This window comes from Mirounga angustirostris, unplaced genomic scaffold (genome assembly GCF_029215605.1).
Source record: "Mirounga angustirostris isolate CCGP_5_RB_7025 unplaced genomic scaffold, mMirAng1.0.hap1 SCAF_8, whole genome shotgun sequence".
In the NCBI taxonomy this organism is placed as follows: Eukaryota; Metazoa; Chordata; class Mammalia; order Carnivora; family Phocidae; genus Mirounga; species Mirounga angustirostris.
In genome coordinates, this window is record NW_026991716.1 from 41,351,360 (window position 1) to 41,364,615 (window position 13,256).

At 44.7% G+C, this 13,256-nt stretch overlaps 1 protein-coding gene across 3 annotated transcripts in view; it reads left to right on the top strand.

Annotated features, from left to right (window-relative positions):
- Positions 1-13,256, top strand: part of RUNX2 (RUNX family transcription factor 2) — a 228,262-nt gene that overhangs the window by 114,270 nt on the left and 100,736 nt on the right. The window contains exons 6-7 of one of the 3 annotated variants that reach the window (XM_045866969.3): positions 4,205-4,270; positions 5,864-10,318. The exons of 1 other annotated variant lie outside the window; for it this stretch is intronic. In XM_045866969.3, the coding sequence (XP_045722925.2) occupies positions 4,205-4,270; positions 5,864-6,342 (545 nt within the window). In that variant the 3' untranslated portion in view covers positions 6,343-10,318. Of the gene's footprint in view, positions 1-4,204; positions 4,271-5,863; positions 10,319-13,256 lie in introns of those variants that run through there. One more of the 3 variants, XM_054505872.2, reaches the window with a different exon arrangement.

Here is a 13,256-nt window from a genome sequence, read left to right on the forward strand (position 1 = left end):
TGCTTGGGAAGAGCTTTGAACACCCTTTAAAGAGTTTTACAAGGATGTATATAGTTTGGAGTGGTATTGGAATGCATGCTAGGTTTGATGTCAGCATTGCTTTAACGCTTATTATATCTATTTTTTTAATGTGTCAAAAATGTACCAACTATCGTACAGAGTTCCTGACCCCTAGACTAATTTACTTATTCATTCATTTTATCCATCCGTCCATATACGTACACTAAAAAAGCAAAAACCAAAAAACTTAAGCTCCTAGAGTATAGAAGGGATGTAAGAGGAAAAGAAATCATGACATTTACCAACCAAAGCTTTATAGTTGGGAGAAAACAGGCTAAGAAACAGCTAATAATTCAGTAAAGTAGTGACTCTTAAGGGCCCAAAAGAGAGAGATGGAAAGTAAATGCTATTGGCACGGGAAGGAAATAAGAAATTATAGAATAGAGCAGTTGGGGCACGGCAGCCAAAAACGTGGTAGAAGGGGAAGAAGATTCTTCGAGAAAAGCAGCTCTGTGGCGACCTTGAGTATTATATGTTCCCAGAGGAACAATGCTGTGAAGGGGTCAATAAAAAATTCTTGGGCTTTATTTGAGATTTGTCAAAGCAGTAACTCCTACCATTTAAAAGGCCCCAATGAAGCTTTGAAGTTAACACCTCATTGCGGGGAAGTATGATGGCTTTTCATTCTGTGCATGTACGCCCTCGCATTACAGAGCAGGACGGGGGACTCTGCCTGTACAGCTCTGTCCCACCTGGCTTCGGGACCCCTCTTCCCTTCCTGTGCCCGCCCTGCCACCTCAGCTGGGGTGTGGAAATCCCGCTGTTTGGAGGGCACGATGCGCTCCCAGTGTTTCCCAGCTGACAGCCCCAAATGGCAAGTCCCCAGTCTGTTACTGTTCCCAGACTCCTGTTTTTTTCCATTCTAGAGATCGCCTTGCCCATTCTCACCCAACCCCGATTTACTGAGGGCCTACTCAGTGAGAAGATGTGTGTCAAAGTGCTAGGTAAAGGTCTAGAAATGTCATGTGGTTCTGTGATTCAGCACCGAAGGGGAGACAGACAAGGATTAGACAAATCTCCGCCCTCAGCAGCCCACTCTTTAGTGAGGAGTCAGGAATGACCCAAGATCACTAGGACTAGAAAGCGGTGTGTGAAAGATGCTGATGGGGGATTGCAGACCTCGGGACCTGAAGATCAGGGATTCTCTTTTATTCCCTCTTATCTTTTTGGTTTTACTCCTTCCACCACGCTTTCTGCTTGCTCTGAAGACCCAAGAAACCCCAGTGGGTAAAGAGAGGCTATTTCCTTTTTCCCTGTAGACCTTGGGGGGGCGGGTGGAGAAGCGGCAAGATTTTTTTTTTTTTTTTACTTTTAATATTGATATTATTTCTATATGGGCTTCCTGGGCATTTTATTAATATATTCTCCCCAGTGGGTAAAGAAAGGCTATTTCCTTTTTCCCTGTAGACCTTGGGGGGCGGGGGGAGAGGCAAGATTTTTTTTTTTTTTTTTTACTTTTAATATTGATGTTATTTCTATTTGAGCTTCCTGGGCATTTTATTAATATATTCTCCCCGTGTATATTAGGTTTTGCTGCTGCTGTGTTAATGAGCAAGTTTCTTGCAGCTCTCTTTATGAGAGTTGCATTCCTTTGCAGGCTATCTGACTGTGGCCAGAGGTGCAGATAGCAATCCGGAATGAAACACGTCTGTAGGAAGCCAGCAGGTCCTAAGGGAATCAAACCCTTGACCTAGGTCTCATTCACATTATGCCATGAGCAACTGAACTAATTGCCCACGATTTAGCAGATTAGATCCAACAAGACCTCAAAGAGTTGTCAGTATATCCCAAAGATAGTAACTCTCACTGGGGCACATGTAGGTACCAGAGAGCCTACTTAAATACTTTTAGATAAAGTTAGATTTTTAAGGCAAGAAATGTATGTACCTGTGATTGTGTCAACCAAATTCCTTAAGGGTGACTAAGATTGCAAAGAGGTCATGGCTCTGCGTCTCTCAGGCTGCAGGTTTTGTAGTGTACATGGCTCCCCTTCTTGGGATCTCAGCTTCCCTATTTGTTAATGGGTAAGATTAGAATTGACTATCTAAGCAGTAGATGAGGAATTTGGACCTTTCCACCAGCTACCCCCACCAGCGGAGGAGGGTAAATGGGTGCTATAGGGAATCTGGGGGACATAGTCTAAAATTTTATAAGTACAAAATTTTGTTCAAGTCCCTTTTTGTTTACCTAAAAATTCACCCAAGTGTTGTATTCTATCCCATATATATCATATTACTGTCCCATATACCCTGTCTCCAAGTTGAGTAAAATCAGCCGATTGGGAAGATGCACCATGTTTATCTTGGGCTTCAAGTAACTCCCGGTAGTTCTGGCTTTATTTAATCAGTAAGTTATAGGCAGGAGTTGGAAACTGGCTCGGGGGAGCTCTGTGCTACAGGGCACGTCCCTGGGCAGTTACTGAGTTTTGCTTTTACATTTATAAAGTTAGATTGAGGTGATAGTACTTTTAGAACTCTCCAGGCTTTTATCTTGACCCTTCATTAAGTAGATAATACATTTTCTTTACTGCAGTTGATATAATATCTAGGTCTTTTTTTTTTTAAGTTTGCAGTTGTAATGTGGCTAGTTATGCAGGTGTGCATAGTTTAGTACACAATGTCAAGATTACCCAAGAAGGCCATCTACAGAGATACCTGAGTTCATGTACAAAACAGAGATTAAAACTATAGATGCAACCTTATTCAATGAAAGGAAATTTAATTATATCATTTGCTTCTGCAACAATTATTATAAATAAACGGAAGATTAGGAAGGGCTTTATTATTTTTTTTTCTTTTTAAGTTTAGAGTTCCATCTCCTCGTCTTAGATTATTATATAAGGGATCTCCTGTGAAACTTTAACGAGTTGTTAATATTTCTCCATACAGAACACATTGCAGTATGTTTCAGAAACATTTCTTGGTAACACAAAAGGATTAAGGGAATTCTAGAAAATTCTGTTTTTTGTTAGTTATAAAAATGACTGTATAATCCCTTTAAAGTCCACATTAGCTCTCTTTGCCCAGAAGGAGTTAATCCTCAAGACATTATAGTCTCAAATGACTAGAAGCGATTGGTCAAAATTCTGTAAGCCTAGCAGAAATTTGTTGCATTGTTTTCTATAAACCACAACCAGAGCTCATTAATTGAAAAATGAATGTCAATTTCCATTAGCTGGCATCTATAAACCAAAAAGGTACAGTGACCCTGGCATGGGATGGGTAATAAAAATATCAGCAAAACGTCTCAGGTAAAATAAGAGAAGGTGAGGGGTGGAGGAATAAATTCAAAACCATATTGGAGTTTACTGGCAGGGCCCCACACCAAGGGTTTTAATGAGGCTTCTGCATCAAAATAAGGGAAACCACATGGAATGTTAATTATGACTATAGCATATTTTAAGTACAGATACCCACGAGAAGCATTTCTTTTTCTTTTTTTCTTTTTACGTTGACAAGCCTATCTGTGTGAGCTCTGTGCTTCTGGCGGCGGGGGCGGGGGCAAACGGTGATGTTTTCAGTGTGACTTCTTTCTGTTTGAAATTGTTCACATTATTCTGGTTTCTCTCACTTGATCTGCACATTGAACTTAATCTGTACAGAAGTGGCCTGCCTACAACTATTAGCTCTGCCAACTCCAGTTCGCCTAGCTGCTCTGCAAAGGAAAGGCTGGCCCGGGAACCTCTGGGGCCCGCGCGTCCTGCGTGCAGCTCCTTTGGTGGAGGGCATAAATAAGCGCGGGCCGAAGAGAGACCTTAAGCCTCATCGGCTCCCGTTTGCCATCTGTCCTAATCACTCCTTCCACATTTGAACACATTTGGTTAGAATTTTGTAGCCGGGAGGGACGAGGTAGAGGCTGGCCGAAGATGGGAACCTTTATAGAAAGCAGAGAGTAACTGCCCAGAGTGTGTCAGTTTTGGTTTGTCATCTTGAAAGTGTTTGCTTCTGGTACTCGAAGCTTTTTACCCTTTGCTTATGGGCTTATGGGCCTGCGGATTCCGGGAAAGCGCTTGTGAGGGGTGGGACCTTCTCTGCCTCCCCCTTCCCCTAAGGTTGTTGCTTCTCCTCCTGTCTCAGAGTTCAGGGCGGTGCTAGAGTGTTTAGAGCTGGAAGGGAACTTAGAGATCGTCCCCCTCATTTTACAGATGATGACACAGCCACCTCTGACTTCTGCCTCTGGCCTTCCCCTCTCAGTAAGAAGAGCCAGGCAGGTGAGACTTTTAACAATTGCTGGGCTGGGCGGGGCGGGGCTGTCTGATTGGTACTGTCCGGTTTTTGAGAAAAACTTTTGTTAACTACGTATCACTTTTAAAGAATCGCTTTCGATGACACGTGCACATCATGGCCCTTACGAAGATCCCAGGAATGTGCGTTTTAACAGAAATCAACAACTCTCAGTCAGCTGAGTATTTAAGGAAAAGTATTAGGATTATTCCTTTAATAAATCCTGTAGCATCCACGAAGAAGGGTTAAATAAAAACGGGGCTGAAGAAGTACCTCCTGACTAAGGCCTTGAAGAAGCACTAAGTGCTTTCCCTTACGGATAAAAGCTGTAGGAAAAGCAAACATGTGAGACACAAAGAATTAGAAGGTTTTAGATGTGACAAAATCTTAAAGAACGCTGGGATCATAAAAGTTCTTGTCCTAATTCTGTCAATTTTAGAAAATCATCTTTAAAGTCTTTAAGTCTTTAAAGATCACCATTCTTAAGTTTTTAGGCATTTCAGAAAACCGAGTTCCACGTGAAGTGGTTTATGACTACGGTTTTATAAGTTTAAGCACCAGAAATAGCTGTTAAGGAGGCATACTGTTAGCTTTAGAAGTTAAGGGGCTTTACATTTCAGGGCAAAACCAGCTTTGCCTCCAGGTACCACTTAGAATTAGCTGAAGCTAAATCTGTAGGATGTGGCACAGGGGCCTGGTGAATGGATGCCGAGGCAGCCTCTTACTTGCCTCCCCCGGCGGGTATGGAGCCTCTCACAAAAGCTACTGTTGGCACCTGGCCTGAACGAGTCCTAGGTCACCCAATGAGGCTCAAAATGCAACAATTCCTAGGTACTAAGCCTTCCCCCCACCCCCACTTTTAAAACCTACTTATTTAGTTTATGACCCTCGGGAGAATTTCTAAGGGCTAGACTCTCCCTCTCTGCCCCCAGAAAAGTAAGATAGTTCCAGAACACATTGAAATCTGGTTTGGTTTTTTTGACATCCATTACTAAGACGGAGAATAAAACAAGACTATAGATGATTTTAAGACTTGAAAAGAAGCGGTAGGAACATGTTAGGGTATCTTTTTGAAGTTCTTTCATTGATGAAAGGACCCTGCCAAGAGTACCAATAACAAAACAGATCACTCTGGGATTTCTTTATGTTGGGTTGAGAAAAAGAAACTTGTCCTACTTAGTAAAAACATCACTTTCAAATATCTGAGGTGCAATGAGAATAAAAAAAAAGAAAAAAAAAATCAATGAGGATTCAGTCTTAAAAGTCTGGTGAGTGAATCTATGTGATCGGTGTTAGGTTGGTTTACACATAAGACCTAGCACACGTTGGGGTTTTTAAAGCCCTCTGGGATTCTCTGGGCGGGGGTGGGGGGGTGGGGGGGTGAAGAACTTAAGGACCGTAAAGTGGAAAAAAAAAAAAAAAAGGACTGGGTAGTGACTGGTGCGTCTGAAGGTCTATTTGTGGCTTGCTGTTCCTTTTTGGGAAGCTAAAGTTTTTTTTTTTTTTTCATGTAAAAATTCTCTCATTATTTTAATTGATATTTACAGATTTTTCCCCCCATCTTCTGTTATAATTTTTAGGTGCTTCAGAACTGGGCCCTTTTTCAGACCCCAGGCAGTTCCCAAGCATTTCATCCCTCACTGAGAGCCGCTTCTCCAACCCACGAATGCACTATCCAGCCACCTTTACTTACACCCCGCCAGTCACCTCAGGCATGTCCCTCGGTATGTCCGCCACCACCCACTACCACACCTACCTGCCACCACCCTATCCCGGCTCTTCCCAAAGCCAGAGTGGACCCTTCCAGACCAGCAGCACTCCATATCTCTACTATGGCACTTCGTCAGGATCCTATCAGTTCCCCATGGTGCCGGGGGGAGATCGGTCTCCTTCCAGAATGCTTCCGCCATGCACCACCACCTCGAATGGCAGCACGCTATTAAATCCAAATTTGCCTAACCAGAATGATGGTGTTGACGCTGATGGAAGCCACAGCAGTTCCCCAACTGTTTTGAATTCTAGTGGCAGAATGGATGAATCTGTTTGGCGACCATATTGAAATTCCTCAGCAATGGCCCAGCGGTACCTGGGAGCCGCATCCCAAATGTATCGATATAGACATATAGAGAGAGAGTGCCTATATATGTATATCAATTAGCTATCTACAAAGTGCCTATTTTTTAGAAGATATTTCATTCACTCACTCAGTCATGATCTTGCAACCACAGGAGGGTAGAGATACTGAGAAGCAGAAGGCCCGAGAGAGACCATCCTATCTAGGTTTCAGATTGTTTTCTACTTAAAATGTACTTTTACAAACCAAGGAAAAAGGTATTTTTGTTGTGGTGGCGGTGTTTGGCCTGTTATCACAAATCACCTGTTCCTACGCCAAGTCAGAGAGGCGGACTCCAGGTTCGGGGGGAAGAAGAGCAAAGCCGCTTCCTCTCTGTGCTCTGAAACCACACACCCTCGTGGTAGCAGCTGTGTTTGGACCAGTGCACTCTGCAGACCAGCTTCCAAAGCCGGTCGAGGTGCACGTAAAGGCAAAGAGGGAGAATGGATGCTTCCATTACAGTACCATCCATTCCGAGTAACTGTCCCAAACTTTGCTTTCAAAGGCTTGCCGCAAGTTCTCATCTGAACTGTTTGGTTCAGTTTTTGTTTTTGTTTTTGTTTTTGTTTTTGTTTTCCTTTCCTACTTTAAGAAAGTGACTTCAAAAAATATGGATCGGGATAGGTGATTTTATTTTACTTTTTTATACTTTTTTTGTTTCCTTTTCCCATTTAACCAAAAAGAAATCCCATCCCTCAGCCACCCTCCCCACCTTTCTCCTTTTATGCAAAACTCAAAATGGCAATACCTTATTATAGCCATAATGGTATAGATAGTGTTTGCGTTTGGCTGTGTGTTGTTTCCTTTTTTTTTTTTTTTTTAAATTATGATATGTGTAAAATCTGAGGTAACTTGCTAACGTGAATGGTCATATAACTTTAAAGATATATTTATAATTATTTAATGACATTTGGACCCTTGAAACATTTCTTAGTGTACTGATATGCTGACTTCGGTCTCTAAAAGTGCTCTTTATTAAATAACAAAATTCTTCAGTGGGCTGGAGCCATATCTGAAATATTGCTAAGCAATTTCAGTTCATCCAGGCACAATGTGATTTTCAAAAATACGTCCATCTCCAAATATCTTAGATGTAGCTTGTTTTTGTGATGTATGAAGGAAATGTTATGCTTCGTTCTTTCAGACCTTGGATTGCCTCTAACCCAGCTTTGCCTTCTAAAGCAATAATTAGGGATTTAAAAACCAACTTTTAGCCCCGTATCACTCATGTTGCCCTTTATCAGCATGAAATGCTGGAGTGATGTGGTTTCCCAATTTCTTTCAAATAATGATGACTCTTGTCCTATTAAAAAGACAAGCACAAGTGAATCATTGAGCTGCAGAAAAATGTTCTGTGGTTTCCTAGTTAAAGCAAAACTCTAAATCGCCAGGCTTCATAGTGAAGACATAGCTTAAAGCCACCCATGTGGCTAAAGGATGGATCATGATACTCATAGGACAGTAACGCCAAGTTGCACCAGGGATTCTTAACCAACCCGCCTTACCAAACAGTAAGTCAGGAGAACCCAGATCTGCCTTACCTGAGGCCCCGCTGGCGGCTCTCCACGGAATCTGCATTTAAAGGAGCAGGTGAAGTCATTGTCTTAAAGGGCACCGGGTCATCTGAAGAAGCAGGCGAGTTCCAGCAGATAGCTGAGCTGAGGGAACATCCGGGCTGCAGGGGCCCATATCCAGCTCTGTGGGGTCAAGGGAAGGCAAGGCCATGTGGAGTTTGGTGTCTACTACTGGGTACGAATTTGAGCAGAAGCCCTCCCGTAGGATGCACTTGGACCACTCCTGGTGACCCCATGGCAAACTCTCGAGCGTGAATCCTTAATCCAAGCCAGGATCACTCCATGACACCACTGGGCAAATCCCTGCCTGCTCCCTCACAGGTCCGGGGCCCCTTCGCTTCAATTCTGTGCCCCCGCCAAGCAGAACTTTGTAGAGATTGGCCCCCAGCTCCTCGAGACCCTTTCCCCGTAGTCATTCCCAGGCCCGCTTCATAGGCCGCCAAGCCTGGCGGGATAGCGCGGGGGGCACCTGGCCCTGTGCTACTGGCTGGGCGCCTCCCTTGCAACCCCCCCGACTCCTCCCAACAAAAATCGAGGGCAAGACAAAAAACAAAACAAAACACTTGGCCTTCTAAAGGTTGTATACCAAGTATGCTTAGATAAATAAGCCACTTTCCTATTCCTTAACTAAGAGGGAAGTAGTAACTGATACTATTTATTGTTTGTGTGTGGTAGCTTGAAGCATGCCACTGTCCATTTATTTGTTAAGTGTAAAATATGTGTGTTTGTTTCAGCAGCACTTAAAAAAGCCAGTGTCTGGTTACACATCTCAATTTTAATTAATTGACGTGGAAATGTTACCGCCAGTGCCAGCTGTACCCTATTTAATAGAAAAGGTACTATATTTGTACATTATTTTTTAATGTTAAAAGGGCTTTTTTAAGTTTACAGGACACATACTAAGTGACTTTAGGGATGCTTTTGTGTTGAAAGGTTATTATAGTGGCTGCAGGCAGCAACCCAGAAACACTTTAAAAGTTGTTGTGTTTTTTTTTCTTGGGAAAAATTCGAGGACTTCTTCCTTCCCCCCTCACTCCAACCACTCCAAGGGGGTAAGTCACATTTCTTGGATTAAATTCTGCCCTTTTTCAGCCTGGGGGTTAAATATCCCCCCCCCCACCCCCCATGCTTTTTTTTTTTTTAACTGAACCCTTAATTTGCACTGGGTCATGTATATGATCTGTGATGTCAAGACCAAAGCAAAGCCTCACTACTACGACCGTGGAACCATGTACTAGCCCACGCTCTGTGTTTCCTTCAGGTTCACAGAGCACGGTTCTCTTTGTAGCATAGACGTTGCTGGAGTTCACAGCGTGACCAACAGAGCCGCTTTCTGTCTTAGTTGTCTCACCAAGTGTGACCAGTGTCAGGGTTCCAGAACAGGTACCACAGCATTGGGTTTAGATGAGTGAAGTGACTTCCAGCCTGGAACCGAGGGACTCAACCCCCCACCCCCGGGAGCCTTTTAAAAACGAGCAGAGAAACCCACCCCAATAGGGATCATCCATTGCAAACACAGAGGGGAGGAGATGTGTGTGCTGGCTTAAAGTTCCTTCCATTCCCAGGAGAGGGACTGACTCAGAGTCTAGGTTAATACATGGAAACACAAAGCACGAGTGAAGACAATAACGACTTCTGTGACATTCGAAAGAACAATAATAAATAAAATAAAGACGACTCTTCCAAACCTTGAATTTGTTGTTCTTAAAAGGAGAATGCATTTAAAAAATATTTTCTGTGTGAGAATTTTTTAGATGTTTGTTTACTTCATGTTTACAAATAACTGTTTGCTTTTTAATGCAGTACTTTGAAATATATCAGCCAAAACCATAAGTTACAGTAATTTCTTAGGTATTCTGAATAAAATTCCATTTTTTTTGGATATGCTTTACCATTCTTAGATTTCTGTGGAACAAAAATGTTTGTAGCATTTTGTGTAAATACAAGCTTTTCATTTTTATTTTTTCCAATTGCTGTTGCCCAAGATCTGCTTTCCCTGCACATATTGTACAAATTCTACTTTGTGCCACAGGCCATGATTGTGGATGAGTTGACTTTCAACTTCAAAGGGACTATTTGTATTGTATGTTGCAACTGTAAATGGAATTATTTGGCATTTTTCTCATGATTGTAATATTAATTTGAAGTTTGAATTTAATTTTCAATAAAATGGCTTTTTTGGTTTTGTTACGTGTGTACTTTGGGTCTTTTCTCAGCCGTGGTTTCTTCTCTAGTCTGACGCCTATTCCTGCCTGCACCTGGGCCCTTCTTGGCTGTAGGACTTGCCAGGGCCAGAGGAGAGTGGGGGTCTCTGTTACTGGTGAGAGGTTAAAACATTCCGCTGGGCGCTGTCTTCTTGGTTCGTCCTACTCCTACAGAGGCGTGGGCGAAGGATCTAGCAGTGAACTCACTTCCTTATCAGCCTGTGTCCGAAGGAAAGAGTGCCCACCCCATCCTTGAGTAAAGCCCCTTTATTCTGATGAAGGGACCAGTCCGGAAACAAAGACAGCGGGCTCTGCGGACCCAGGGTTCTAATCTCTGGGCATGTGAGCCGGAGCCGGCAAGTGAATCCTGGCTGGGGTCAGAAGATCTCAGGCAACCCTGCCCTAAGGGGTAGTCGATTTTCCTTCCCACATCTCTTTTGGGTTCTTAAAAAGAAAGTCAATCAAAGCACAAGGGTAAGTAAAAAACGGACCTTGGCCTGGAGAGCTGTAGCCTCAGAAAAATTCCACTAGGGAGCAGAACTCTAGTTTGGAGATTTTTTTTTTTTTTTAAATGGGCCACTGTGTATTTTTGTAAGTCCCTCCCCTTCGATAAGGTTGAGGGCCTGGGGTAGAGTGGTTGCTCTCTTTATGTCGTGCTGTCTGTCTGCCTTGGCTTACCACAGTTCTAAAAGAAGGACCAGAAACCGTGCAGCAGAGATGCTCAGGCGCCGGCCAGTGGCCCACATGACGCTAAGAGGGAGAGGCCTCCTTTGAGATCTGCTCATTCTTACCCCTTTGGCATTGTGTTCTGAGAAATCTTGGAGATAGCTGATTTCTAAGACTAGGAGACATCCTGAAAGCTCGCGGGTGAGACCTAGGCCAGCGAACTTGTTTGCAACTCTTTGAAGATGTATATGTATTTATCCTTTTATATTAGGCATCTGTGTGGCTTTCAAAGACATTGCATGGGAGGTGGGCAGAGTGGCTTTTTCTCTCCCTCCAGCTTTGTCCAGCAGCATGGTTCAGGGCAAATGACTTTGCTCCTCTGGGTCTCAGTGTTTTGGCTTTTGGAGAGGCATCGGGCTAGACCTTGGCACTGTTGACATTTCAGCCTGGATAGTTCTTCGGTGTGTGTGTGTGTAGGGAGTGCGGTCCTACACATTGTAGGAGCTTTAGCAGCATCTCTGGCTTCTACCCACTAGATGCCGATAGCACTGTCCCACTCATGACAATGAAACATGTCTCCAGAATGTGCCCTGGGAGGAAAAGTCGTCCCCGATCGAGAACCAGTGGGCTAGAGGTTCTCTCTAAATTCTTCAGTCAGGCTTTCTTGACACAACTAGTGTGAGAATACATTGCTCATTAAAACAGGAGAGCTGGGCGGAAGCCCGTGGACCTTCCTGGAGACGGACGTGCATCACCCTTTTCCATCCCTTCACCTGCTTTCTTTCTTTTTTTTTTTTTTTAAAGATTTTATTTATTTATTTGAGAGAGAGAATGAGAGACAGAGAGCATGAGAGGGAGGAGGGTCAGAGGGAGGAGCAGACTCCCTGCAGAGCAGGGAGCCCGATGCGGGACTCGATCCCGGGACTCCAGGATCATGACCTGAGCCGAAGGCAGTCGCTTAACCAGCTGAGCCACCCAGGCGCCCCACCTTCACCTGCTTTCACCCTGAGGTTGGGACGTGTTGTGAGGGGGGCTCCTGGCTTTCCCGTCTGCACATCCCCTCCTCCTCCTCATGTCTCAGGGAACGTGCACAGCTGTGGGGCTTTGTGAGGCCCGGACTGCTTGGCCATGTGTATCATGGCTGCTTCTGTTCTCACTGGAAATGACAGGCAGAGGAAGAGAGACGTTTCTCCAGTGTGTCTGACCCCTTGTGCCCCCTGCTCCCCAAATATCTCATCATCAGGCATTGCTTTGAGAGTGGGTGTTTCCTGTTAACTCAGTCCCAGCCGACGCTGGCCCAATAAACACCTCAGCTCTCTGTTGCAGAGTTTATTTGGCTGGGAGATGGGTATTGCCATGTAAACAGGAAGCCCCCTGAAGTTATTATCTACAGATGCGGTTGAAGAGCCACATGTTTATATTTATGGGATTTGAAAGCAGTCTGAACAGGCAAGGGAGGAGGCAGGGGAAGGCCTCGTTCACAATCAGTGAGAGCAGGGCCTATGGATCTTCACAAGCCGATTTCTCGTTCCCTCTGGAAACGGGTGGGTAACAGTCATGCCCCAGCCCAAAGCTGCAGCACAAGTGGAGACACTGGCTGGACGGATTTAAGCAAACAACCCCACCGTGAGCATCGGGATGACCCAGCCAGCTGGCTTCCCGGCCCCGGTTACTCGGAAATTATCTTAGAGACCACTGCTAGGAAACACTGGTTTGGGGGCATCTACAAAGGTAGGAGCCTTAGGAGAAGATGATCAGGGTATAGTCTCTACGTTCTTCTGGGGACGACTCAACTGCCTGCCACAGTTTTAGTGAGCCCGGGGCCAGCTCGCCTGTGGGCTCGCCGGCAAACTCCTCAGGGGCCAGGAAGGATGCCTTCTTGCCAGAGATGTCGGGTGTGGGTGCAGAGAACATGCAGGTGGTGAGACAGGTGCGTACACCGGGTTGCTCCAATTCCTTCTCCGCCCACCTCTGCTCTCCCTTCGTTGGCTCTCCCCTCAGGCCTGCAGAACGTGTTAAGTAGGGCCAGGTAGGAACCAATACATGGATAGCGGATGCTCTATATTTGAATTCTAAGCTCTGAGCCAAGGCAAGGGAATCTCTCCCTTCCTTGTCTCCATTCCTGTGTACCCTGAGAAGCTTCTCTGTGACTTCCCAGAAGTGGGTATTCAATTGGGAGGCCTTGGAAGTGAAGTTTTTAAAAAGCTATGAATTTAGTTATGAATTTAGCAAAGGAAAGGGTCCACTGCAGAGGCAAAGGGAACCACACTGAGGGGGGGGTGTGTGTGTGTGTGTGCGCGTGCGCGCGCGCATGCCTAAAGGGATGGAGCGAGGAGGTAGAGGGATGGAAAGGGATGCCCAAGCAACCATTCAGGGAAAACTGAAGCCCGCGTGGTTGCGCATGCACACACGCATT